The 25,850-nt window shown below is 56.4% G+C and overlaps 3 protein-coding genes across 4 annotated transcripts in view; 1 reads left to right on the forward strand and 2 right to left on the reverse strand.

The window, feature by feature from the left end:
- LOC311425943 (ATPase family AAA domain-containing protein 2-like) overlaps window positions 1-10,631 on the forward strand; it is a 43,326-nt gene extending 32,695 nt beyond the window's left edge. Inside the window, exon 12 of one of the 2 annotated variants that reach the window (XM_084502006.1) lies at window positions 10,158-10,631. In XM_084502006.1, the coding sequence (XP_084358132.1) occupies window positions 10,158-10,298 (141 nt within the window). In that variant the 3' untranslated portion in view covers window positions 10,299-10,631. Of the gene's footprint in view, window positions 1-9,930; window positions 10,049-10,157 lie in introns of those variants that run through there. The other variant, XM_084502009.1, reaches the window with a different exon arrangement.
- A 5,267-nt stretch (window positions 10,632-15,898) lies between these two features.
- LOC311425964 (maestro heat-like repeat-containing protein family member 7) lies at window positions 15,899-18,477 on the reverse strand. The gene is made up of 7 exons (XM_084502032.1): window positions 18,346-18,477; window positions 17,991-18,167; window positions 17,480-17,635; window positions 17,294-17,395; window positions 16,982-17,084; window positions 16,710-16,769; window positions 15,899-16,048 (listed from the first exon to the last, which is right to left on the reverse strand). The coding sequence occupies exons 1-7, from the start codon at window positions 18,397-18,399 to the stop codon at window positions 15,921-15,923; spliced, it is 780 nt and encodes a 259-aa protein (XP_084358158.1). The 5' UTR covers window positions 18,400-18,477; the 3' UTR covers window positions 15,899-15,920.
- A 131-nt stretch (window positions 18,478-18,608) lies between these two features.
- LOC311425958 (maestro heat-like repeat-containing protein family member 1) lies at window positions 18,609-24,424 on the reverse strand (the record flags this gene model as incomplete). Its single annotated transcript, XM_084502026.1, has 14 exons — window positions 18,609-18,704; window positions 18,758-18,896; window positions 19,258-19,412; window positions 19,634-19,783; window positions 20,143-20,249; window positions 20,978-21,155; window positions 21,384-21,485; window positions 22,314-22,403; window positions 22,724-22,847; window positions 23,072-23,151; window positions 23,361-23,477; window positions 23,683-23,845; window positions 23,986-24,040; window positions 24,346-24,424. 14 exons carry the CDS (start codon window positions 24,422-24,424, stop codon window positions 18,609-18,611), a joined length of 1,635 nt encoding a protein of 544 aa, XP_084358152.1.
- Window positions 24,425-25,850: the final 1,426 nt, after the last annotated feature.

The raw sequence follows: 25,850 nt of genomic DNA on the forward strand, positions 1-25,850 counted from the left end.
TGGCCCAGCAGCTGTCCCAGGATGGGGATGTAGATCTGTCTGGAATCATCGTGGCTGTCTTCATAGTCATCTGAGTTCTGGGTGAGGAAGGGAGGAGAGACAAAGGGCTTAGTGGAGGCAGAGCCGGTCCTGAGAGAGCACGGCCTGGGAAGGGAAGAGCAGGGGCAAAGGAGGGACGAAGACCCTCGCTTCACAGTGCTGAGGCACTCACGTGCATCCAGGTTTGCCTCGCAGGCACCCCTGAGTGGCAGGATGCTCTGGGATGCAGGAAAGGGTGGAGGGTTCCTTGTGCCTTACCTCGGTCACAAAATACCTGACGATGAAATCAGCCAGCCTCTCAATCCTCCTCATAGCTCTCTCACGCACAGCTGGGTTTTTGGAGTGGGCAAAGGCCAGCAGCACCTGCGAGGAGAGAAGTTGCTGGGTTGACAGTGGTCTGCAAATGTAACCTGAGAGGATTCTCTGGAAATTCTTTGCAAATGCCAAACCTGCAAGATATTCTGCAACTCTCTGGTGGAACTGGTGTTGGGACAGTTGCGTACGAAGGCCGCCAGCATGAGGTCCATGGCACTCATAGTCTGCAGGGAGGACAGAAGAGCATCGAATTACTTCTGTGGTCCTTCTTACCCCTAGGAGCTGGCTCTGAGCCCCTCTGGAGTTCAGGGGTGGCTCTGGGGCTAAAAAGCCGCTGCGTGCAGACCTCCTGCAGCACAAGATCAGGTCGGGGAAGGGGAAGGGGTGAGGCTGGGAAAGCAAATCTGGGCCCCGGCCCTGCACTGGTTGTGTCAGCACGGGGAAGCAAGGCAGCAGCTCAGCAGGACTGGGGGTGCCGGTACCTCACCCAGCACATACCTCAGTGTAGAGCGCTCTTTCTGCCTCTGGCACATCCGACTCCGGAGGCAGAAAGAAGACGCTCTTGCAGCACACGTTCAGGAGATCCTCCTTTTTGCCACGCAGTACTGTTGGTACGGTGTTGCTGAAGGAGAGAGAGAGGAGCCTGTTGGACGCAGTGCCTCGAGGCTTATGAAGGAGGACACGGACCTCCCTTGGCCAGGCATCCCTGGGAGGGATGGGCAGCCTCCCTGCCAGCTTCAGGGCCACCAGGGCATTGCCCTGGGGCTGTGCTGGCCCAACCAGGGGCTGGGCACGTACCTGAGGATGGTGACAGTCTCCATGGCCTTCTGCCGGAATTCGGTGCGCAAGCTGTCCACGGGTTCCTTTTCCAGCAGCGCCTGCAGAGCACAAGCAGGATGAGACCTTGGAGCCACCGGCACCCAGCAGCAGCAGAGCCAGCGCTGCCCCAGCCCTCGCCTCCCAGGGGACTGGTGCCGGGGGGCCTGTCCCCTTCCCCAACCCGCTGCGCATCCTCTCACCATGATGTTCTTCACCAGCTTATGTTTGCAGTAGAAGGCATGCAAGTTCACCGGCACACCCTCCTCTGTGACAATTCTGCACAGATCACAGATTTTGCTGAGGAACAGCATCTTCTGCTCCTCGTCGTCCTGGCAGCCACAAAGACACCAACAGAGCATTAGGGGGACACCCACGGCCAGCAGGACCAAAGCCTTGAGGGGTCTGGGGCTGTGTGGGACCCCTGGAGGGCAGCTCCAGGAGCACAGCTGCGATGCAAGCGGCTGCCATTACCTTTCTTTTCCGTCTGACATACGCCCTGATGAATTTCACGGCCGAGTCTTTGCGCAGTTTCCATGCCTTATCTGGAAAGGAGGAAAGCAAAGAGTGCTGCAGAGAGGGGCTGAATGCAGGGGTGAGGAGAGGAAGGGTCCCAGCCCCAGAAGGACGTGGGGAGGCCGCGGGGATGCCCAGAGGCTGCAGCAGCTCCGCTGGGAAGAGAGGCTGAGGGAGCTGGGCTTGTGGAGCCTGGAGAAGGCTGCGGGGGGACCTTGCTGCGGCCTCCCCGTGCCCAAAGGGGCCTCCAGGAAAGCTGGGGGGGAATCTTCATCATGGACTGCAGCGACAGGACAAGGGGTGACGGCTTTAACCTCAAAGAGGGCAGGTTTCTTTTGGACAGGCAGGGATTTCTCTCCTTCACGCCCAGGGCAGTGAGGCCTTGGCGCAGGCTGTGGTGACCCCTCCCTGGCACTGCCCACGGCCAGGCTGGGTGGGCTTTGGGCAGCCTGGGCTGGGGGGAAGCATCGTGATCGCTGAGGTCCCCCCCAGCCCAAAGCATCCTGGGATTCTGTGGTGCTGCGGAGGAATCACAGAATCACAGAATTTCTAGGTTGGAAGAGACCTCAAGATCATCAAGTCCAACCTCTGACCTAACGCTAACAGTCCCCACTAAACCATATCCCTAAGCTCTACATCTAAACGTCTTTTGAAGACTTCCAGGGATGGTGACTCCACCACTTCCCTGGGCAGCCTGTTCCAATGCCTCACAACCCTTTCAGTAAAGAAGTTCTTCCTAACATCCAACCTAAAACTCCCCTGGCTCCATCAGCCAGCCCCATCAGCCCAAGCGCCACTTTACCCAGGAAAGGAGTCCTGGAGTCAAGCAGGGGTCTCTGTGTCTCAAACCCTCCCCACCCCAACCCTAAGACCCTGACTCACTGGGATCCAGCAGCTGCGACTCGTCCTTGCTCTCCTCTACCAGGCTGCTGCCCGCTGCCGGAGAAATGGCCTCTACCGGGGTTCTTTCCTCTGCCGGCAAAATGGCCTCTGCTGGCCGGTTGCTGCCCCTAGAAGACCAGGTCTCCTGCCAGGCCAGCCTGGGCTGCCTGGGGGGCATGGCTCCCTCCCCATCCCATTCAGAAAGAGCCTCTGGACTGGGAGAGCTCACAAGGAGAAACCGGCGGCTCCTCTGGACGGGCGGTTGCGGCATTGTGGGACGTGGGCTATGCTCGGGGACTCCTCGAAGGCCCTGTGCTCCTGCCCTGTCCGTCACTGCCGTGCACCGACACTGAGGGTCCGAGCCACGGCTGCGCTCTTATAAGGCGGAGCCCTGGGGTGTCAGCAAGTGACGTCACAATGGGTGCCATTGTGACACGCGCCTGGGCTGGATGGGCCCCCCATGAGGGCAGGAAGGCTGTGCAGAGGGATCTGGACAGGCTGGATCAACGGGCCGCATCCAGCTGCGTGGCATTGAAGGCCAAATGCTGGGTTCCACACTTGGAATCATAGAATATCCTGAGTTGGAAGGCGGCAGACCTGAAGGGATGAAAGACATGGTCTCCTGGTGCCTCTTGAGCAGAAGGCGTTTATTGCCATTTTTCTCTGCTACATATACTTTCCCCGTAACCACATGCGCTGTCCACGTGCCCGAATCAGTCATACACTTGGTTAGAGACCCTCAGCCACGCGCCTCAAGCCAGCCAGCAACTGACCACCGCGCAAAGCTCATCTTTAATGCTGTAGCCAAGTTAATTTACCCCCACCTTGTTCAAGATTTTGTTACTAACGCTTATTTAAAAAGGGGGCTTTATGGCTTTGGGACGACTACTTAAAGGATCAGGGGCACAGGTTGTGTTTGCCTCTGTCCTTCCGATAGGGGGGATCGATGCTGACAAGCAGACTCCATGTTAACACGTATCTTTGGGACTGGTGTGCCCCCCACACCCTCTGGGTGCCCCCACCCCATCCCTTGTGTGCTCCCCTATAACCCAGGGTTGCCCCCTACCCCCCGGTATCCCCCACCCCCCGGTGCCCCCCACCCCGAAGAAGCTGCGCGGCACGAAGCCCTCCTGGCCGCGCAGGGCCGCCCAGCACCACTCGTGCTCGCCGGGGGGCTGGCGCCGCAGCACGGTGACGGGGTCGCCCTCGCGGAAGCTCAGCTCGTCCCCCTGCGCCGCCTCGTAATCCCACAGCGCGTACACCACCCCGCCGTGCCGCTGCCCCAGGCTCTGCTCCACCTCTCGGGACAGGGACACCAGTGGGGACATTGGAAGGGATGGGGACACCAGTGGGGACACCAATAGGGATATACATGGGGACGGGGACAACAGTGGGGATACGTGTGGGGACAGGGACAGACACGGGGACACACATGGGGACCCCAGTGGAGATGGGGACACCAGTGGGGACATACATGGGGATGGGGACACCAGTGGGGCCAAGGAGAGGTTTGGGGACACCAGTGGGGACAGGGACACCAGTAGGGGCACCAGTAGGGACAGGGACATGTCCCCAGCCCCCCCATGCCCCCAGCCCCGTACCAGTGAGGTAGCTGTGGCACTTGGCGAGCCCTCCCAGACCCCATGTCATCCCCATGTCCCCCTGTGTCCCCATGGCCCCATGGCCCCAAATGTCCCCATGTCCCCCCCGTGTCCCCATGTTGTCCCCATGTCCCCCCCCGTACCGGTGAGGTAGATTGGCACTCGGCGTAGCTGTCGCGGTACGGGTCGCACTTGTCCAGGGTGAGGCAGCCGTCGCTGGTGGTGGCGTAGCAGGCGGCACCGTGGCGCACCAGGGCCACGCAGATGGCCGTGTCGTTGCACGAGGCCGCGCAGTGCAGGGGGGTCCTGGCAAGGGGGGGGGCACCGTGGGGATGGGGGCCGTGGGGTGCCCGTCCCTGGGGGTCCCGGTGCCATCTGAGGGTGTTCCCAGTACCGTCAGGGGGTTCCCTAGTACCCTCTGGGGGGTTCCCAGTACCCTCGGGGGGGCTCCCTGTACCCTCTGGGGGTCTTTCCTGTACCCTCGGGGGGGGTACCCAGTACCCTCGGGGGGGTTCCCAGTACCCTCTGGGGGTCTTTCCTGTACCCTCGGGGGGGTCCTAGTACCCTTGGGGGGGTCTCAGTATCCTCGGGGGGGGGATCCCAGTACCCTCTGGGGGGTCCCAGTGCCCTCGGGGGGGTTCCCCGGTATCCTCGGGGGGGGGTTCCAGTACCCTTATGGGGGTCCCAGTACCCTCTGGGGGTCTTTCCAGTATCCTTGGAGGGGTCCCAGTACCCTTGGGGGGGTCTCAGTATCCTCGGGGGGGGGATCCCAGTACCCTCGGGGGGGTCCCCAGCACCCCTTTGCCCCCCCCACCCCACGGGCTGTCCCACAGCCCCCCGTTTGTCCCCCCCATCCCACCTCCTGCCCCTACAGCGTCCCCCTTCGTCCCCCTTCATCCCCCATCCCCGTGCCCCCCAGTGCCCCCCCATCCACGTGGCACCCCCCCGTGTCACCGCCTGTCACCCCTGTCACCCCCGTGTCCCCCCATAACCCCGTCATGTCCCCCATCTCTCCATCCCATGTCCCCATGTCCCCATCCCGTGTCCCCCATGTCCCCCGTGTCCCCAGCCTGTGTCCCATGTCCCCATGTCCCATTTCCCCACCCCGTGTCCCCCATGTCCCCAGCCTGTGTCCTCCGTGTCCCCATCCCACGTCCCCTGTGTCCCCAGCCTGTGTCCCCTGCATCCGCAGTCTGTGTCCCCTGTCCCCATCCTGTGTCCCTATCCTATGTCCCTATCCCATGTCCTGTGTCCCCATGTCCCCATCCCATATCCCAGTGTCACTAGCCCTGTCCCCCCATGTCCCCATCCCCTGTCTCCGTGTCCCCATGTCCCCATCCCATCTCCCCAGTGTCCCCCATGTCCCCAGCCCGTGTCCTTGGTGTCCCCAACCCATGTCCCCTGCATCCCCTGTGTTCCCAGCCTGTGTCCCCTGTCCCCATCCCATGCCCCTATCCCATGTCCCCAGCCCATGTCCCTGTCCCCCTGCGTCCCCATCCCACATCCCCGTATCCCCAGCCCGGTCCCCCTGACTCCATCCCTATCCCATGTCCCCATCCCATATCCCCTGTCCCCATCCCATGTCCCTGTGTCCCCATGTCCCCATCCCATGTCCTGTGTCCCTATCCCATGTCCTCAGCCCGTGTCCCCATGTTCCCATCCCCTGTCCCCACGTCCCTGTGTCCCCATCCCATGTCCCTGTGTCCCCATATCCCCATCCCATGTCCCCATCCCATATCCCAGTGTCCCCATCCCCTGTCCCTGTGCCCCCATGTCCCCATCCCATGTCCCCAGTGTCCCCATCCCACATCCCAGTGTCCCCATGTCCCCCCCCGTGTCCCCGTGTCCCCCCCACCTCGGCCACAGCCTGCTGCACCACGTCGAGCCCCCCGTTGAGGGCTGCATCCAGCAGCAGCACCAAGGGGTCGAAGCGCACGGAGGCCCCGGGGCACTGCCGGGGGGAGGACGCCGAGCGCAGGGCAGAGCGCAGCTGCTGGGGGGGCACCCGTGGGTGGGGGGGGTGAGGGGACACCCGTGGGGGGGAGGGGGGACACACATGGGGGTGGGGGAAGCTGCCTGAGGTGGATGGGGATGGTTGGCACCGGGTGGCACCCGGGGGACTTTGGGGAAGGGGGGGGCACCCTAAGGAAGGGGGGGGGGACCCTAAGGAATTGGGGGGGGCATCCAGGGACCCCAGGGACGGGGGGGGCACCCTAAGGAAGGGGGGGGGACCCTAAGGAACTGGGGGGGCACCCAGGGACCCCAGGGAAGGGAGAGGCACCCTAAGGAATTGGGGGGCACCCTGTCTGTGGCAGGGGGGTTGGAGTTAAATTATCTTTAGGGTCCTTTCCAACTCAAGACATTCTATGATTCTACAATTCTATGGATGAAATGGCATTAAATACCTTGTTGAGAAGCAGCACCCAACAGCTGAGTCTCTGGACCAGAGAACTGACATTCCCATTAGCTGTCTGCAGCTGGGGGTGTCTGCCTCTAACCTTACTTTAGGGTTAGAAACCACGTGCCCCTGCATTTGGAGTCAAAACTTTGTCCCCCATAGACCATTGCCTTTCATACTTGGTGTTTGTTTTCTATCAGTTTCAGTGACAGAAGGAAATTACAATTAGAAATCCTACAGCCCATGGAACCACCAGGGATAAAAGTTGGCTCCAAACCAGTGGGATTCTCTGGGTCAGGGCTTTGTTTTGTCCTCTGCTGCTCAGTGGAGGGAAGGATCATGACAGCTTACGGGATCCCCCATGTCCTCAGGGCTGCCTATGGCTGCAAATGGGACCCCAGAAGGGACCATCCAAGGCAGCACCTTCTTGACCACCTTCTTGGTGGTTGAGATGCCTCTGATGGCCTTCCTCAAGGCCCGTGGTGGAAGGTGCCATAATGCTGGTGCCAGCCAGGGACAGCAAGAAATCTCCTGTGTCGCAGCCAGCATGAAGCAAAGGCAGCTGCTCACGACGAGCGTGTAGCACGAGAAACAAGATGAGCTGACTGTCTCATGCACCATCCCACAGCCTCCTGTGATCTTTCCCACAAAGCAAGAATCAAATGGCCCTGTAGGACTGGGTCTGCCCTTGAAGCTGATGGAGCCCTGAGCAGGGCTCAGGCTCAGAAAAGCCTTTTCAGCCTCTTACCTTCTCCACAGGTGTGGTGCCCCTGGTGGGACACAGAGTGTCCTAGCCCTCACTGCCAGCACCACTGCCTGGCAGGAGCTCAACCCATGTGCCAAGGACTAGGAGGGGTCCCTGAGCAGCCCCTGCAGGTGCAAAATTGTCTGAGGAACCATTCTGCAACTGCATTATTGAAACCCTTAACTAGGACTCGATGTAGGAAGACATTAAACAAGGGAAGGACTTGGCTGGTTTGATTTTGATGAACAGAAAGGAGAAGTTTTTCCTTCTGCAAGCTGTTAGGTTCTTGCTGTGTGGGTGAAATGTTGTTCCTTCACCACCTCTAGCTTGAATCATTTTTGCAGGTGCGTCTTCCTTATGCAATCCTTTCTTTTTTTTTTCTGACCTAACATGGACTCAAGTTGCTGTTGCTGGTGCCTGATTTTCACAGTGCCATTTGTAAAGCACTCCACCAAAGGCCACCAGAAGTTCCCAGGTACCTCCCGGGGTTGTGGCACCCTGCCTGCCATTCTCCACTCCACCTCCTATTTGCTGCGTCTGGTCAGGGCAGTATTGCTGCAGCGTGTTCTGATTCTAGACCCACAAAAAAATTGAAGGTCTAATGGCTTAAAAGAAAAACACCGAAGCAACAGGATTACATATAAGAATATCCTCTGTGTGGGGGGAATGCTGGCACAAAAAGGGATCTCTATGACAAGCAGCTGCAGTTTTGCCAGGTTAAATCCAGACAATGCAAGACTTCACAACCTCACTGGGCAACCTGTTCCCCTGTTCCATCACCCACACAGTACAGAAGGATTTTCTGACATTCAGGCAGAACCACTTGTATTTTAGTTTGTGCCACTGTCTCTTGTCCTATTACTGGACATCACTGAGAAGAGCATGGTTCCATTTTCCTTGCACCCTCCCTTCAGGTATATATGTTGATAAGATCCACCCCAGGCCTTCTTTCTTCTAAGCTAGAGTCCTATATCTCTTAGCATTTCATCATCTTCGGGGCCCCTTCATGAACTCTCTCCAGTAGTTCTGTGTCTCTTGTACTGGGGAGCCCAGGATATCATTGGCCTTCTTTGTGGCAAAAGCACACGCCTGGCTCTTGTTCAGCTTGCTGTCCTCCAGGACCCCCAGATCCCTTTCTGTCAGTCAGGAAGACAGTGACAAAGGCCTTCCTGAAGTCCAGGTAGACAGCAGCCGCTGCTCTTCCCCTCGTCAATCAGGCTGGTCATTCAAAACCGAGATGCAGACAAGACTTCGAAGAGGGTGTTGAGTAACTAAAATGGGTAGGAAGGGAATATACAAAACCCTGGAACAGAGGAAACACCTCACACTGAAGCACCAAAACCTTCTGCTTAATGGCAAGAGCAGTGATGTTCACAGTGAAGACGCAGGACTGGAAATCTGAGTATTTCCTTTGGGGGAAATGTTGACCCCAGAAAGGCTCTTTGCTCTGTGGAGACACAATTCTGTGAGGTTAAAACAAGAAAAGTTGCAATGTGACATGCAAAGCTTTGGAGGAAGCATACCCGTTACATGGTGACAAACCCTAGAAATAAAAAGTCCTCAAGATCTCTGCTTGGGAGATCACTGGTAGCTCATGGCTGGGCTGGTGAGCTGCCCACAGCCATATGTTGGGAAGAGGGAGCTCAGCATGGTCCCGTGCTGAGGCACATCTTGGGCAATCTCATTGATGGAGAGAGGGAAACACTTGGCTGTACATGACAGCAACTACAGAAGATGGAGCATGGTTTTATAACACAGCCATGAAGTCTTTACCTCCTGAAAAAGCTTCCTTTCCTAGGTTTTCTAACTCCACTTTTTCAGCTGGCTCCATTGATTCAGAGAAGAGACCGTCATTTTGGAGGAAAATCACGCTCTTACAGAGATCTTGTTCATTTATTTTTCTAGGAGAGCTCTTCCTGTGGAGCCGCTCTGTAGGTCCTCTTCAATGGACCTTTGTTCTCACTGAGGTTGGTGGACACATTTTGCAAGTGTCTAAGGGCTTACGTTTGTGGTCAGCTTCACACAGGCCAGTAAATGCATCAGCTGAGATTTGGTTCATGACTGTGGGAGTAAAGTTAGCCCATAGCAAAGGCAAGCTGATGCAATTGGAAGTAGTAGCTCACTTGCTTTGCAGGCTTTGCTGATGGGCACCGCAACACCACAGAGCTGGGAAGCTGCCAGAGCTCAGCAGTACCTTGATACACAATACAAACACGGCCCTGAGTTTGCAACCCCCTTACAAAACAGGCATTTCCCCTTGAAATTCATTCTACACCTATGCTTCTTCTCTACTAAATGGCTCGCATTGCAAGGTTGCACCTAGGACACTTAATTATCAAACAGTCACTGGAGTGGAAATTAAAGTTTCCAAATTTAATAATAATAATAATAATAATAATAATAATAACAATAACAATAACAATAATAATAATAATAATAATAATAAAGATTTCATTGAATTTCGTATTTCCAATCTCAATGTGACTGGAATTGGTTGATTTTCTCTGTGTAGTGGGTTTACGCGGCAAGGTTTTGGTAGCAGGGGGCCATAGGGGTGGTTTCTGTGAGAAAGATCTAGAAGCTGCCCCATGTTTGGGAAGGGCCCCATTGTTTTCCAGAGCTGAGCCAATAAGCGATGTTGTTTTGCGCCTCTGTGAGAGCATATTTAAGACAGGGAAAAATACGCTGCGCCACACAGCAGCCGGGAGAGTGAAGGGAGTGAGGAACAGCCTTGCAGGCGCCAAGGTCAGTGAAGAAGGAGGGGGAGAGGTGCTCCAGGCGCCGGAGCAGAAGTCCCCTGCGGCCTGTGGTGAGGAGCCTGGTGAAGCAGGTTGTCTCCCTGCAGCCTCATGGAGCACCACGGTGGAGCAGGGTTCCACGCTGCAGCGCGTGGAGGAGACCACGGTGGAGCAGGTGGACCTGCACCGATGGAGGCTGCGGCCCGTGGAAGACCGCTGCCAGAGCTGATTCCGGGCCACACCTGTAGCCCGTGGAGAGGAGACCACGCAGGAGCAGGTGACCTGGCAGGAGCTGCTGCCCGTGGGGGACCCAGGTTGGAGCAGTTTGCTCCTGAGGGATGGACCCCGTGCTACGGACCCATATCTGGAGCAGTTCTGGAAGAGCTGCTGCCTGTAGGAAGCCCACGTCGGATCAGTTCAGCAAGGACTGCATCCCGTGGGAGGGATCCCACAGCAAAAGGGACGAGAGTGACCGAGAAGGAGCGGCAGAGAAGATACGCTGTAGACTGACCATAACCCCCGTTCCTTCGTTCCCCTGCACTGCTCGGGGGGAGGAGGTGGAAGAGGGTAGATGGGGGAGAAGGTGCTTTTGTCGAGCGGTCGTGGTGAAGCTCGGCTGCCCACCCAAGTAAAACCACCACACTCTCTCAGAGAGGGGTAAGGATTTTTGCTCAGGAGTTGGCAGGGCTGATAGATAGGGCTTTAAACTAGAGTCGAAGGAGGAAGGGGATAGAACCAGACACGCCGCTGATGAGCTGAGGGATGGTGCGCTAGAATCAGAGGGACGGTGTGCTAGTGAGGTCCTGCGGTCAGCTCCACAAGGCGCTGCGTGTAGGGAGGCGCATTTGAAGTGCTTCTACACAAACGCATGCACTATGAGGAATCAAATGGATGAGCTAGAAGTCTTGGCCCTGTCCCACAGCTACGACATCATCGGCATAAGCGAAACCTGGTGGGATGAGTCCTGTGGCTGGTGTGTGGTGGAATTTTCTCCCAACAGAGGCAAACAGCACCTCTGTAGCCCTGCCATGTCACACGACCTCGCTTCCAGTGGCCACACACTTTCTTTTTCCACTTAAGCTCTAGAAGAAGATCCCTGCTCAGCCAAGCTGGCCTCCTGCCCCGCCTGCTTGATGTGATAAATTAGTAGGGGTTTGTTCATTGTCCTTGAGAATTTAAAGAATCTACTGAGGAGATAAGGTTTCACAACTCACGGCATTGTAACATGGGGACAAAGCAAGACATCCTGTTTTGTCCCCACCTGAACATAAGCACAACGCATGATCACCGGAGGAAGAACAACGACCCCCAACAACAGACTGCGCAATCTCAGGACAGGTCTCGACAAGTCGACAAGTCGACAGGTCTCGACAGGTCTCGACAAGTTTCGACAAGCCGGAACTTCAATGCTATAAAACAGCGACACCGGAAAGGGGAAGTTGCGTGCCGTGGTGGAGCAGAGACTCCCCAGCCGCCCAGCGCTGTTTTGCTTGTGTCTGCTTACTTGATTAATAAAATAATTTCAATAGACCAGTAAATTGTGTGGTCTAATTTATAACACTTGACTTCCGACATTTTGGAATCGACTGCTCCTGTGCTCTTAGGAGGTCGTGCTTAAAAAGATGGACCCCGATACCTTCCAAAACAGCTTCTCAGGGGATCTTCCTGAGCAGCCTGAACTCTGCCCTCCCCGTGTCCAAAGTTCACAGAATTGGAGGGGTTGGAAGGGACCTCAAGAGATCATCGGGTCCAACCCCCCTGCCAAAAGCAGGTGTACTGGCAGTTTTCCTCCTATCGCCAAAGATTTTTAAACTCAACTGCTTCATGATTGCTATGGCCAAGATGGCCGCCCATCACCACTTCACCCACCGCACCCTCTGTGTTCACAAGTGTGAGATATGTTCATCTGATTCGTGTCAATATGGAACAATGCTAGGGCCGCATGGTATGATGAATGTCACCTTCTGTCTTACATACCCTTGTATAACCACAGAATCACAGAATCACAGAATTTTCTAGGTTGGAAGAGACCTCAAGGTCATCGAGTCCAACCTCCAACCTAACACTAACAGCCCTCCACTAAACCATATCCCTAAGCTCTACATCTAAGTGTCTTTTGAAGACTTCCAGGGATGGTGACTCCACCACTTCCCTGGGCAGCCTGTTCCAGTGCCTCACAACCCTTTCAGTGAAGAAGTTCTTCCTAACATCTAACCTAAAACTCCCCTGGCGCAACTTAAGCCCATTCCCCCTCGTCCTGTTACCAGGCACGTGGGAGAACAGGCCAACCCCCACCTCGCTACAGCCTCCCTTGAGGTACCTATAGAGAGCGATAAGGTCGCCCCTGAGCCTCCTCTTCTCCAGGCTGAACAAGCCCAGCTCCCTCAGCCGCTCCTCGTAGGACTTGTTCTCCAGGCCCCTCACCAGCTTCGTTGCCCTTCTCTGCACCCGCTCAAGCACCTCGAAGAAAAACAGAATGGTTAATGTATATAGTTCTTGTACCTTGCAAAGGAATGTTTTAACAATTCATGTCAATAGAGAGCAGTTCTGTCTGTCTCTGGGTCCTGCACTGGCAATTTAATTCTTCCACAGATGTGGTTTCTTCCCTTTCCTTCCCGTGTCCCAGTCTCCCCCTCATTATAGTCAATTTATCAAAGCTTCAGAAATATTCCTCAAATCCATGAGCCTATTTGCTTTTGTTACTGATTCCGAACTCTTATTCCTAACAGTTGCAGCCTTCTTGCCTTCTTTGTGGTTGATTTAGCACTGCTATAGATGTGACTGGAGTGTCCCTGGGAATGGCCTGTGAGGAATGTTTTAACAACTCGTGAAGTGTCAATAGAGAGCTATTTGTGTTTGTATGTTCTTTCTTTGAAGTCTCTGATGTCTGGGGGTTTCAGAACAACTGCTAACAACTAGTAACTGTTGTGACTTCTGAATGGGACACTCTGCAAGCCCCTGATACCTGGCCAGGTGGCCAGGAGATTAAGGAGAAGAAAGAAGCTGAAGGACGACTAGAAGGCAAAACTTGCAGGGAACGCTGTGTAAGCTTTTGACATGCTGCCAAGGAGTACAAAGGGGAAGGACAAGAAAAAAACTGAGAGGAAGACTACGAGCCTTCAGCATGAAAGACCCCCAGACACCCCCAGGGGGACCACCAGAGACTGATGCACATGCTCCAGTAGGAGGGTTTGGATCCCGGAAGCTAATTATAATAACCCTCTTTTTTTTAGAAGTAGTAATGTATATGTATCAGCCTAGGAGCATAAAAATCAGCTGCTTGATGTAACTGGTGTGTGTCCTGGTGGAGCAGAGACTCCCGGCGCACCCAGCGCTGTTTGCTTACCTCTATTCCTTTAAAAAAAATTGTAAACTTTGATTATAATCCTATTTTGAAGACTGAGCCATTTATAACACAAGCAACAGGTCTAGGATGGCACCTTTCCTTGTTGTCTCCCTCAGTAGCTGTACCAAGGAGTTGTCATCAAGGTGTGTGAGGAATCTCCTGGACCTGCTTGTATCAGCTGTGTGGTCTTCCCAGGTAATGTCTGGCAAGTTGAAGTCCCCCATCAGGACAAGGGCAGTTGAGCTAAGAGAGGTCTCTCTTAGTTCCTTAGCGAATAATTCATTGGTATCGCAAGCTCCCACTGCAACATCCACGTGATTGGTTTCTCCCTTAATCCTTACCCAGAGGCTCTCAGCCACGTCCTTGTGCCAGCCCCTTGCCTCACCTCCCTGCCTATCCTTCCTGAAGAGCCCATAACCGTCCATCACAGCACACCAAGTCTCGCTTGTTCTGGGACGGAGCTGAAGCTTCCAGCTCCTCCTGCTTGTCCCTCCTGCTGGGTGCATCGGTGCAGAAACATTCCAAATGTGCTCCAGTGTACCCAGCGTGGCATGGAGCAGGCAGAAGGATCTCACTAGCACACAGTCCCTCCCATTTTGGTGTGCCACTTAGCAGATTCTGTCGGGACAGAACAATAATGGATGATGCTCAGAGGGCCTTACGGGGCAAGTAGGAAAGCTCTGCAGGAGGATCTGGATAGGCTGCACCGATGGGCTGAGGTCAACTGCATGAAGTTCAACAAGGCCAAGTGCCGGGTCCTGCACCTGGGGCGCAATAACCCCAAGCAGAGCTACAGGCTGGGAGAGGAATGGTTGGAGAGCTGCCAGGCAGAGAAGGACCTGGGAGTGATGGTGGATAGTCGGCTGAATATGAGCCAGCAGTGTGCTCAGGTGGCCAAGAAGGCCAACGGCATCCTGGCTTGTATCAGAAAGTGTGACCAGCAGGGCTAGGGAGGTGATCGTCCCCCTGTACTCAGCTCTGGTGAGGCCGCACCTCGAGTACTGTGTTCAGTTTTGGGCCCCTCGCTACAAGAAGGACATCGAGGTGCTTGAGCGGGTGCAGAGAAGGGCGATGAAGCTGGTGAGGGGCCTGGAGAACAAGTCCTACGAGGAGCGGCTGAGGGAGCTGGGCTTGTTCAGCCTGGAGAAGAGGAGGCTCAGGGGCGACCTTATCGCTCTTTTTAGGTACCTCAAGGGAGGCTGTAGCGAGGTGGGGGTTGGCCTGTTCTCCCACGTGCCTGGTGACAGGACGAGGGGGAATGGGCTAATGTTGCGTCAGAGGAGTTTTAGGTTGGATGTTAGGAAGAACTTCTTTACTGAAAGGGTTGTGAGGCATTGGAACAGGCTGCCCAGGGAAGTGGTGGAGTCACCATCCCTGGAAGTCTTCAAAAGACGTTTAGATGTAGAGCTTAGGGATATGGTTTAGTGGGGACTGCTAGCGTTAGGTCAGAGGTTGGACTCGATGATCTTGAGGTCTCTTCCAACCTAGAAATTCTGTGATTCTGTGATCTTTTACCCTGATCTCCTGGGAGGCAGCAGACTTCTCCATGGGTTGGGTCAGGTCGGCATATGCAGCCCTCTGATCTGCTCAGAAGGGAGTCGCTTATGACAGTAACCCTTCTCTTTTTCTTGATGGAGGTGGTCGTGATACTGGGGAAGGCTGACTTGCCCTAGAAAACCCCTCCAACCTGGATGGACCTTCATGCACATCATCGTTTGTGTGTCCATTAGTTCCAGAGTCTGTTGTTTCAGGGCACCTGAAAGGAAGGTGAGGTAGGCAAGGAGGGGTTCGCCTGCTGCCCCGAGCAGATCTCAACTTCCATCCCTTCGTCACTGAGATCCACTCCTTCTGCCTGACGGACAGAGGGTAGGGGATCCTCCATTTCCTCTGCTGTGTCTGCCTGACGCATCTGTCCCAGGGCTGGCAGAGTACAGTTCAACCTTCTCCGACTCCCTGGTGCTCCTCAGCCTGCCCACCTCCTCCCGAAGCTCTGCCAGGAGGCTGAGCAGTTCTTCTACCTGGGCGCACCTACCACAGGTGGACTCACCACTGCCCTCAGACCCTGACAGAACACACACGCACACCCTGCAGCCTGAGACCTGGACACGAGGAAACGGCCTCAAGTTGTGCCAGGGGACATTTAGATAGGATGTCAGGAAGAATTTCTTCATGGAAAGGGTGGAACCGGCTGCCCAGGGCACTGCTGGAGTCCCCAGGCCTGGAGCTATTAAAGAAATGCGTGGACTTGGCGCTAAGCGCCGTGGTTTTGTGGTGGGCCTGGTAGTGTTAGCTGACGCTTGGCCTTGAGCTGAAGGCCCTTTTCCAAGCACAAGGGTTCTGTGACTCTTTCATTGGTTGAGTAGGCGCCAAGCAGTCACCGGGCCCAGGGAAAAGACGTCCTTGGTGGCCTCCAAGTTAGCTCAGTGTCATGGCACCGAGTCACTTTGAAGGAGCTGCTGGAATAATGAGACAACAGCCTAGTTCTATTAAAATATATATTGCTCTTTTGAGGACTGCTGCGGGGCTAGCAGCACCACAGCAGTGGAAATCTCCGTCCTGACGTTGCGTTATGCCTTGACGTCAGGATCAGGGTGGTTTGAACTGCCAGGGAACGGACCATGGGTTCCGGGTCGCTGTCTGAAGGCCGGAGGGCTGCCAAAGAAAGAAGAGCAGAGATGAAAACCCACTCCTTGCAGAGATCCCCAGGCATCCCCTGCAGACCATGCCAGCCCCACTCGACTCTTCCCCAGGCCAGGAGGAGCAGGAGGGACAAAGGAATCTGTTGAAAGCTGCTGCTCAGCAATGTCCCAAATGCACCCACCAGTCCTTCCCCACCCGCGCACCACAGGTCAAGTGGGGCACCTTCACAAGCTGGTTCCCTCACCACCTGCCTCCATCCCCTGGGAGGATTCACACACTCCAGGAATGTCCTGGACTCTTTCCTCTCGCTATTGTGCTTCCCCATGAGAGCAAGGGCTAGCAATCATGACCCTGCTCCTAGCTGCTTGTAGGCTGTTTCATCTCCCTCTTCGTCCTGGTTGCGTGCTCTACAACAGGCTCCCACCTTCTGTCAGCCTTACTGCCCTTTCCCCTGACTCTTCCTCAGGGACACTCAACCCTTTCAGCGGCACTGCCCAGCTCCAGGCTGGGAGGCCATTCCCTGACACCACAGGCCACCCCGTCTCCTCTCCCTCGTTCCTATGCCTGCATTGCTCCTCCGCCCTCCTCAGCATTTCCCTGGAGCAGGGCAAGGCACGGGGGCCTCTGCCGCTGTCCCCCCAGCCCTAGCACACCCCTCACTGCCCTCACTCACCGCTGAGGATTTCATTCAGCTTCTCCTCGCTCTGGTCCTTGCAGTAGCGCGCAGCAAGACCTAGACACAGAGATCCCATCAGAGCCCCGCTCCCCAGCACGCTCCCAGCAGCGCAGCCCCTGGCCTGGCCAGCCAGGCTGTGCCCCCTCCTGCACCCTGGAGCAAGGGCCCAGTCGGGGGGCTCTGGGGGCAACAGGGCTGTGCCTCACTGCCAGGGCAGTGCCTGGGGCTGCCAAAGGCTGCCCCGAGAGGGACCCAGGGGCTGGGCTCACCAATGAATCTGACGGCCTCAAGTCGCAAGTTGGTCTGAGTGTCCTGCAGGTAGGGCTGGCTCTGCTGCAGGTATTCTTCTACTCTGCCTCTGTCCTGCTGCAGCTGGAGAGAGAGAGAACGCAAGGTCACGGGGCTTGCACAGCCTCTCCAGGGTCTCCTCCAGCATCCTGGGGGCAGGGAGGGCAGAGGGGCCTGCAGAAGAGCCCCCTGGGGCTCTGTGCTGGAAGGAAGGGAGCGAGGATGCGGCTGCAGGCAGCGGGCTCTGGCCGGGCACGTTTGCCCAGCTGGGGCAAACCAAGTTGGGTCCTTACCAAGCACTCCCCGATCCTCCACGTCTGTTCTGTCATGGCCAAGCGCTTGAGCTCTTTCCGTCGCAGAAACTCTGCAGCCGTGGCGAGAGCTTCCCCAGAGGCCTGCGGAGCAGCAGAGGTTGGGAATTAGCACCACAGCCTTGGGAAGGAGACCCTCTGTCCCCTGCTCAGCTCTGAGATCTGTACCTTTGCTACCCTCTCACTCTGGTCTTTCATACGAAAGAAGAGTGGGAGAAGGCTCCTTTGCACGCTCGTCTTCATTTCCTTCTTCCTTTGCTGCAGCACAGCCTCCGTCACGGCTTGGAAGAGGCAGATGGAGTGCTCCCGCACCTGGCTGGACTCCTGGCAGCGAGGAGGACAGGAGGAATTTCAGCATTAGCGTGGCTCATGTGAAGGGAGCTCACAGAACTGTGAGATGCTTCAGCGCTGGATCCTTCCCAGAGGAGCTGCTCGGGGCAGCTGCAAGGCCTGGTGCCCGTGAAGGGCAACGCAATCGGTTGCCATCGCAGGCTGCCCGCCAGCCACCCCACTTTCGCCACCAGCAGCACCAGCCATGCCCAAGCAGAGCTCCCCAGCGCCTGGGCTGACGAGGAGACTGGGAAGGCCCTGCCTGAGTGCTGCCCACAGGGCCGGGCTGAAGGGCAGCCCTCGTTACAGGGGGCCCAGCTGCGGGCTTGGACTCCCACAGCACACTTACGTGGTCAAAGAGTGGCAGGAGCTTCTCAGCCAGCCGCAGAGCCAGGCCTCTGGCCTCCTTCTTCTCCAAATGAGCCATCATGTTTCTCAGCACAAGCAGGGCCTTGAGCATGACGTCTGTGTTGGTGTCCTGCAGGGCCTCCACGATGTCTGGCAGCAGGACCTGAAGTTTTCTTGCCTGTGGGAAAGACACCATTTCCCTTCCGTGAAGCACTGAGAGACCACCCTGGGCAAAGGGCTCTGGTTCCTGAGCACCAGCCTCCTGCCTTGCTTCCTGGCAGCGGGGAGGGACGGGAGGGCAGAAGAGCAAAGGCCCAGGCTGCCAACATGTCTTTGCTTGACGATGGCCCACTCACCTTCTCAGGGCTCTCTGACACGGTGCAGAGCCCTTTCAGAACCATCAAGCGCATCTCTGGTCTTGGGTGCTGCAGGTAGCTCTGGAGGTGCACTGGGTTACCAAACTCCTCCTCAGAAATGTGATTCTGGGCCAGCATCTGCAAGAAAGAGCAGTGAGAGCCTGGCAGGGCCTGCAGGGCTCCCTGCAGCCTCTTCTTCTCCCACCTTTGGGCAGGGATGGGGCAGCGCCAGCTGGCACCAAAGAGGTACCAGGCGCGGGGAGCTACGGGGGCTTGCCGGCCCCAGGGACCATGCGTCCGTACGTCCTGCGGGAGCTGGCAGTTTGGGGGTAGATGGGCACAGGGCTGTGCCTGTGTGCCTGAAGGGACACACGTAGCCCTGCTGGGAGCAAGGTTTCATCTGGGAACTCACAGCCAAGCGACGGATGCAGGTGTCTTCTTTTACTGCAGTGCACCAGTTGCACAGCGGCAAGTCTTCCATCATGGTGTTTAAAACCTTCTCCAACGTCTGCGGCATGGCCAGGATCACCTCCCACATGCCCAGGTCAGTGCTGCAAGCCCAGAATACTCTGTCAGTGAGGCTGCCTCAGCCACAGGGCCACAAACTGGGCCAGCCCCAGAGGAGCCAGGCTGTCCTGCAGCCCCTGTGACTTGGGGAGCACTGAGGGCCCAGCCTGGGCAAGCAGGAGGGGGCTGAGCTGGTGTTCCCTGGGGGCAGGGGGACTCTGGGCTGCCTTGGACAGCTGGGCTGCTGCAGCCCTGGCTGGCCCAGTAGGGCTGGAACACATTGGTGGGAAGGAGGGCTGTGCTCCCTGGGGATGTCCTGCTCTTTGCCATGGCTCTGGCAAGCAGAGAGTCTCCAGGTGCATCTCCCGACATGGAACAAGCCCTCAAGGATGTCAAGGCCAGGACCTGTCACATGGCGGAGAGAACTGCAGCAGGTTCTTGACTTCTTCCCTGGACATCTTGTTGGTCAGCTGGAGAAGCAGGGAGTCCAGGCGCTGCCGCGCTGATGCCGTGTGGATGCTGTCCAGTTTTCTCCTGATGCACTCCATGATCTTTGGCACCTTGGGGGACGAAGTGGGAATGGTGTTGCCAGCAGACTGCAGCCATTTCCACAGCTGCCACTCAAACTTTGGCCCCTTCCATTGCTCTCTGCTGGCTTCACGTGGCTTTTGGAGCCCAAGAGACCCCGATGTGCAAGGGAGGCAGGGAGGGAGGCAGGGAAGGAGAGAGGAACAACGCCTGGAAGAGCTCAAGGGCAGGGCCATGGCCACAGGCCACTTACATGTGTCAGCCAGTAGTCAGGGTCCTCCAAGACTGCGTCCAGCACACTGCAGGCCCCCTCCTTGTCATGGATGCTGGAGTCTGGTAAAGCCTCAAGGACTGTGAGGATGACGTCCAGCCTCTCAGCAGGGAAGAGGTGTCCTCCAAACCCCTGTGGGAAGAAGGAGGAGCGAAGACATGCCTCACTGAGTGTCCCAAGGGTGCTGCTTAGCTGAGCAGCAAGGGCAGCTCCGGAGAGAAGGCCCTCGGGGGAAGGGGTGAGGATGGGGCATATGGGGCCAGAGTGCTGGCCCTGCAGGTAACCAGGGCTTGCTGGTGGCCAGGAGGGCTGGAGCTGCTGCCGGGACACAGGGGAGCAGCCTTCGCATAGCCCCAGCCTGGGGACAAGAGGAACCCTCTCACCAGGGCGAGTGAGGCCGTGCCAGCCCCACCGGTTCTGGACCCCTTTGCTCACACCAGATGCCTGCTGATGCTGCGGACAAGATCCCCAGCAAGGCCAGAGCTCATTACCTTGGCAATTTCACAGGGAGTTGATGTTATAGAAAATGGAAATTCTGTATCCTTCAATATCCTGCAGCGCTGCACATAATTTTCCATGTCCTTTGTCAGTGAGCTTTCTAAACAGTGGGAAACAGCGAAGAGTCAGTAGGGAAGAGCATCTCTGCCAACAAGCTTGCCAAATGGTGAAAAGCACTTTCACTAGGAATGGTTGAGGAGGGAGGCTCAGACCCATGGCGAGGAGAGTGATGGGCAGGGATGTAAAGCACAAGGTGAGGAGTGCTGGGAGCAAGAGGGACCTCAGGGATGATGCAGAAGGAGGAGAAGCAATGGCGTTGGGTGCCGCGGGAGTAGCAGCGTGTCACAGACCCCCTTCTGCTCGGGGTCAGGATGTGCAGGAAGCCCCCTGACACCTGCTTGCAAGACGGCAGGGAGCAAACAGTCAGGGAGAATTCTGGAGGGCGTCACCATCCCTGGTGATGCACGGCTGGCTCTGCTGTTCACTCCTCGGGGAAGATGCGGTTTGGGAAGTGCTCATCAATTGATGGCTTAGACTGGGGGAGACCACAAAACAGCGTGGTAGGTGATCTGGGGAGGGTTGGGAAGGACAGCAGCAGAGAACTGCTCCTGGACGTCAGGTGAGCGTCCAGCTTCTGCAGAAAACGATAGCCAGAATGCTGCGGGAAGCTGCTGTGAGGAGCAGAGGAGGTCAGGGAACCTGGCAGAATTCCGTGGGCAGCCTCCACCAAGCACAAGAACAATCCTTCACAACACTCGGGGAGAACAAGCAGACAAACCAGCAGATGTCTGCGTGCAGAAGGATGCTGCCCACCACACCTTCTCTTACCTCTTCCTTCTGTGAGGAATGCATAGAAGTGATAAAGAGCATCCAAAGCTCTGATTCTGGTGGTATCTTTGCCACCGCTGAAAATGAAGAGGTGGCCCAGCAGCTGTCCCAGGATGGGGATGTGGACCTCTTTGTGGGTGCCAGGGCTGCCCTTGCATTTTCTAGCAGTGAACAAGGTCTGGGCGAGGGAGAGAGGAGAGAAGAAGGGTTAAGTGGAGGCAGAGAGCAGGACCTGGGGAAGGAAGAGCAAGGGCAAAGGAGGGACAAAGACCCTTTCTTCAGGGCAGAGCTCTGCTGAGGCTTCCACCTGTGCCCAGTCTTGCTGCACAGGCACCCCCAAGCTGCAGGATACTCTGGAAGGTAGGGAAGGGGAGACAGGCTGGCTGAAAGGTTCCTGGCATCTTACCTTCCCCAAATATGTGACCAGGAAATCACTCATCCTCTCAATCTTCTGCAGGGCAATCTTGCGCACAGCTGTGTTATGGGAGGTGGCATAGTGCAGCAGCGCCTGTGAGGAGAGAAGCTGCTGGTCTGCCCTTGGAGCTGATGCCTTCTCCAGCAGCAGCAGCACTGCTGAACCCCTGGCTGTGCTCACGCCGTCCATCAAAGCTTCCCCCAAGGTGGAGCAAAGCCCTCAGCAGGGCTCCTGCCCCTGGGTTCCCGCCCCTGGGTTCCCTTGCAGGCTTGCCACAGATCCACCAGCCAACTTTGTGGTCAGGCAGACAGGCAGATGCCACCTGCCAGTGCAGCCTCAGCTCCTTCCTGCGCCCTCCCCCAGAACGTGGCCCTCTGTCCCCTCTCCGTGAAGGCTGGCTTCTGTGGCTTGGACCAGGGGTCCGCAATGGGGCAGGGATACAGCCACTGGACAGTCAGGAGATCAGGGCATCAGGGCCACGCTCCCGTGCAGGATGGGCATGTCCCTGGGGATCTCTGCCCCATTCACACCTGGCAAGAGAAGTCTGGAGGGACTGGGGGAAAGGAGGAGAGCAGCTCCAGCTGCCGCCACTGTGGTGCCCAAGGAGTGGGCTAAAATTCTCCCACTGCTTTGGCACATGGTGATCTCTTGGGGTCTGCAGGGGCTGGCCCAGAAGTGCCATGGGCAAGGTTTTGCTGTGACATGAGAGGATTCTTCAGAGGGGAAAGGGTCTTTGACCACAGCCAGGGGATGCCAGGCTCCCAGAAGAACTTGGTGGGCTTCCCCAAAGGAGGTGGGCGCCTGCCTGCAGTATGCTCAGTCCTAGCACTAGGGGTGGGCCATCCACTGCAGCATGGGCATTCGTTACCCCCCCAGCTGTGGAACCACTCCTGGGAAACCGACTCTTTGCAAATGCCAGACCTGCAAAATATTCTGCAACTCCTCGCCGACACTGGAGATTGGACAGTTGCGTACAAAGGCCTGCAGCATGATTTCCATGGCGTTCATGGTCTGCAAGGAGGACAGAGGATCAGAGAAGCATTTCTGAGCTCCTTCTCACCCCCAGGAGCTGACTGAACCTCCAGCAGCAAGGGAGGACACATGCACCGCCTCACAGAGCCCGGGGGTGACTTTGGGGCTAAACAACTTCTGTGTGGAGACCTCCTGAGAGCACTGGATCAGGCCAGAGAAGGGGAAGGGGAAGAAGAGATTAGGCTGGGAAAGCAAATCTGGGCCCCGGCCCTGCATTGGTTGTCCGGTTGTCTCAGCATGTGGGAGCATGGCAGCAGCCCAGCGGGACTGGGGGTGTCGCTACCTCACCCAGCACATACCTTGGTGTAGAGATCTTTTTCTGCCGCTGACATGTCCAAATAGGGAGGCAGAAAGAAGACGCTCTTGAAGCAGGCATGCAGGAGACTCTCCTTTTTGCCATCCAGTGCTGACTCCACTGTGGTGCTAAGAAGGGAGATAGGAGCTTGTTGGATGCTGGTGCTGGAGTGGTGCCTCAAGGCTTAGGGAAGGAGGACAGGCATCCATGGGAGGACAGGCATGTCCCTGGGAGGACATGTCTTCCCATGGACAGGCATCCCTGGGAGGGATGGGAAACCTTCCCGCCAGCTTCAGGGCCACCAGGACCTTGCCCAGGGATGTGCTGGCCAAAGTAGGGGCTTAGCAGGTACCTGAGCGTGGCAATAGTTAGCATGGCTTTCATTCGAAACGCTGTGTGCAAACTGTCTGTGGGCTCCTCTTCCAGCAAAACCTGCAAAACACAACCAGGATGGGACGTGGCAGACACTCGCCCCCAGTGCCTGCTGCTGAAGGCCCAGCAGCACACCCAGTCCTGCCTTGGGCAGCTTGGTTTGTCTCCACCTGTGCATGGTTTGTCTCCACCCCCCCTGCCCCAGCCTCACAGGGGGCTGGCGCTCGAGGGGCCTTGCCCCTTCCCCAACCCGCCACGCGTCCCCTCACCTTGATGTTCTCTGCCAGCTCCATTTCGCGGCAGAAGGCGTCCATGTCCTCCAACAAGGAACAGTCTCTGCACATGGTGCAGATGCTCTCCAGGAACTTCATTTTCTTTTCCTCATCCTGGCAGCCACAGAGAGAAGCACGGGGAGCGTGAGGGAGGAGAACCAGAGCCCACAGCACTGGAGTGCTGCGACGTGCGGTGCTGTCTGAGACACACAGAGGGCAGCAGCTCTGCCCAGCCAGCAGCGCTCCTGCTGCCTGGCAGCAGGGCCAGGGCCCCGTCAGGACACACCAGCACAGTCACGACAGAAGTGGCTGCCCTTACCTTCTCTGTGCTGACAAAAATCTGGATGAAGTTCTTGGCTTCCTCTTTGCCAAAATCCCATAACCAGGCATCTAGCAATGGAGAAGAGCGAGCAGTGCTGCAGTGAGGGGCTGAAGGCAGGAGCGAGGAGAGGAAGGGCCCCCAGCACGAGAGACACACGGCCCTGCTGGAGCAGGTGCAGAGGAGGCCCTGATGCAGATCAGAGGCCTGGAGCACCTCCCCTAGGACAGGCTGAGAGAGCTGGGCTTCTTCAGCCTGGAGAAGAGGAGGCTCCAGGGGGCCCTTAGAGCGGCCTTCCTGTACCTAGAGGTGGGCCTGGCCGACAGGATAGCTGGGGAGGGACTCTTTCTCAGGAGTGCTGTGACAGGACAAGGCCTAACAGGTTTAAGCTAACGGAGGGTAGATTTCAATTAGGTATTCAATTAGCAACAAATTCTATACTCTGAGGGTGCTGAGGCAGCAGGATCTGGGCCCCCTCTAAGCTCCCTCCCAAGCCAGGGAGAGGCCATGCTGGGTTGGGCTCCCAGCACCCCCAGCATCCAGGTGCCATTCTGCCCCCCACCCACAGGATCCCACTGCTGCCGTGCCAGGAAAGACATCCTGGCTTCAAGCAGGGATGCTTGCCTGGCCCCAACATTCCAACCCCACGGGATGCTCACTCACTGGGATTCGGTGGCAGGAAATCCAAGGGGTGCAGCGGAAATCTGCTCTCCTCAGGAGACCAGGTCTCCTGCCAGTTCATCGTGGAGCAGGGCTGGGTTGTCTTTACCACCCTGCGGGATGGAGGAATGAAGCGATGATTGCAAGGATACCTCCCCAGGATAATACGGTGTCTTCTCCAGTGGTGGCAGCGTCGGAACCGCATTTTGGGACGTGGGCTGTGCACTTAGACTCCTTAAAGGCTCTGTGCTCCTGCCCTGTCCCGTCACTGTCCTGCACGGACACTGAGGGTCTGGGTCACAGCTGCATTTTTGGTAGCAGATGGGGGTGTCATCAAGTGAGGTCACAAAGGGTTCCACTGTGACATGCTTCTGGGCTGGGTGGGCGAGCAGCTCAGCACTGCACAGCCACTTGCCCACCCTGTCCCAGCAGGATGGCGATGGGAATCAGAAGGGCAATGATGAGAAAGCTCATGGATCAAGATAAATATAACATTCTAGGAAAAGCCAAAGATGCACATGCAAGCAAAGCAAAAGAAGGACTCCATTCACTACTTCCCATTGGCAAGCAGGTGCTCAGCCACTTCCAGGAAAGTAGGGCTGCTCAAACCTCGGGGTTTCTTGGGAAGACAAATGCCATCCCTCTGAACTTCTGTCCGTCCTCCTTTTTTCTCCCAGTCTTATGGCTAAGCATATTCTCCACTATTCTCCAAGGGACAGTACCAAAGTACAGGGAAGATAGCAAATTCAAGGCCCAAATGCAATATTAGGCTCAAGCACAGTGATCTGAAAAAACACACACAGCCTTAGCAAACTCTCAGATCTCATACATAGTAAAAGGAAGTACATGTTATGGACCATAAAAAGCAGGATCACAGAAAAATATTAAGTGCAAAACAGACAAAATTGTGACTACTGTTAACTAAGTATGATAACTGTAAATTCCCTCTGAAGTGCTCTGGTCAAATCTACTGTTATCTCAACCCTTTGAGCACCATGTTGGGCACCTAAAAGGACTGTGGTGGTTTTACCTTGCTGGGCAGCTAAACTCCACCACAACCACTCTCACTTGTGATCCCTCCCCATCACATCACCCCAGCCCTGTGCATTGTTCCTTCACACAGCTACTGGTTGCCCTCTCTCTCCTCTATTTTTCATAGTTTAAAGTCCTCCTTAAGAGGTCATCCGTTCTATTGGCAAAAATGTCTTTGCCCTGCTTAGAAAAGATGCACCCCATCTCTCCATGGCAGACACCAGTCCTCAAACTGGGTCCAGTTGTCATCAACACCAGTTCAGCAGCCAATTGTTGAGCTGTCCTACCAGTGCCGTCCTTCTCACACCTTTCCCCTCACTGGCAAGACTGAGGAGAATACCACCTGGGTCCCTGTGCACTTGACTACTGCCCTCAGAGCTCTGTAGTCCATTTTGATACTGCCCAGGTTTCCCCTAGCAGTATCACGTGTGCCCATTTTTGGCAATGAACAGATGGTTCTCCTGATCTCCATGAGC

Source organism: Aythya ferina (assembly GCF_964211825.1).
Source record: "Aythya ferina genome assembly, chromosome: 35".
Classification (NCBI taxonomy): domain Eukaryota; kingdom Metazoa; phylum Chordata; class Aves; order Anseriformes; family Anatidae; genus Aythya; species Aythya ferina.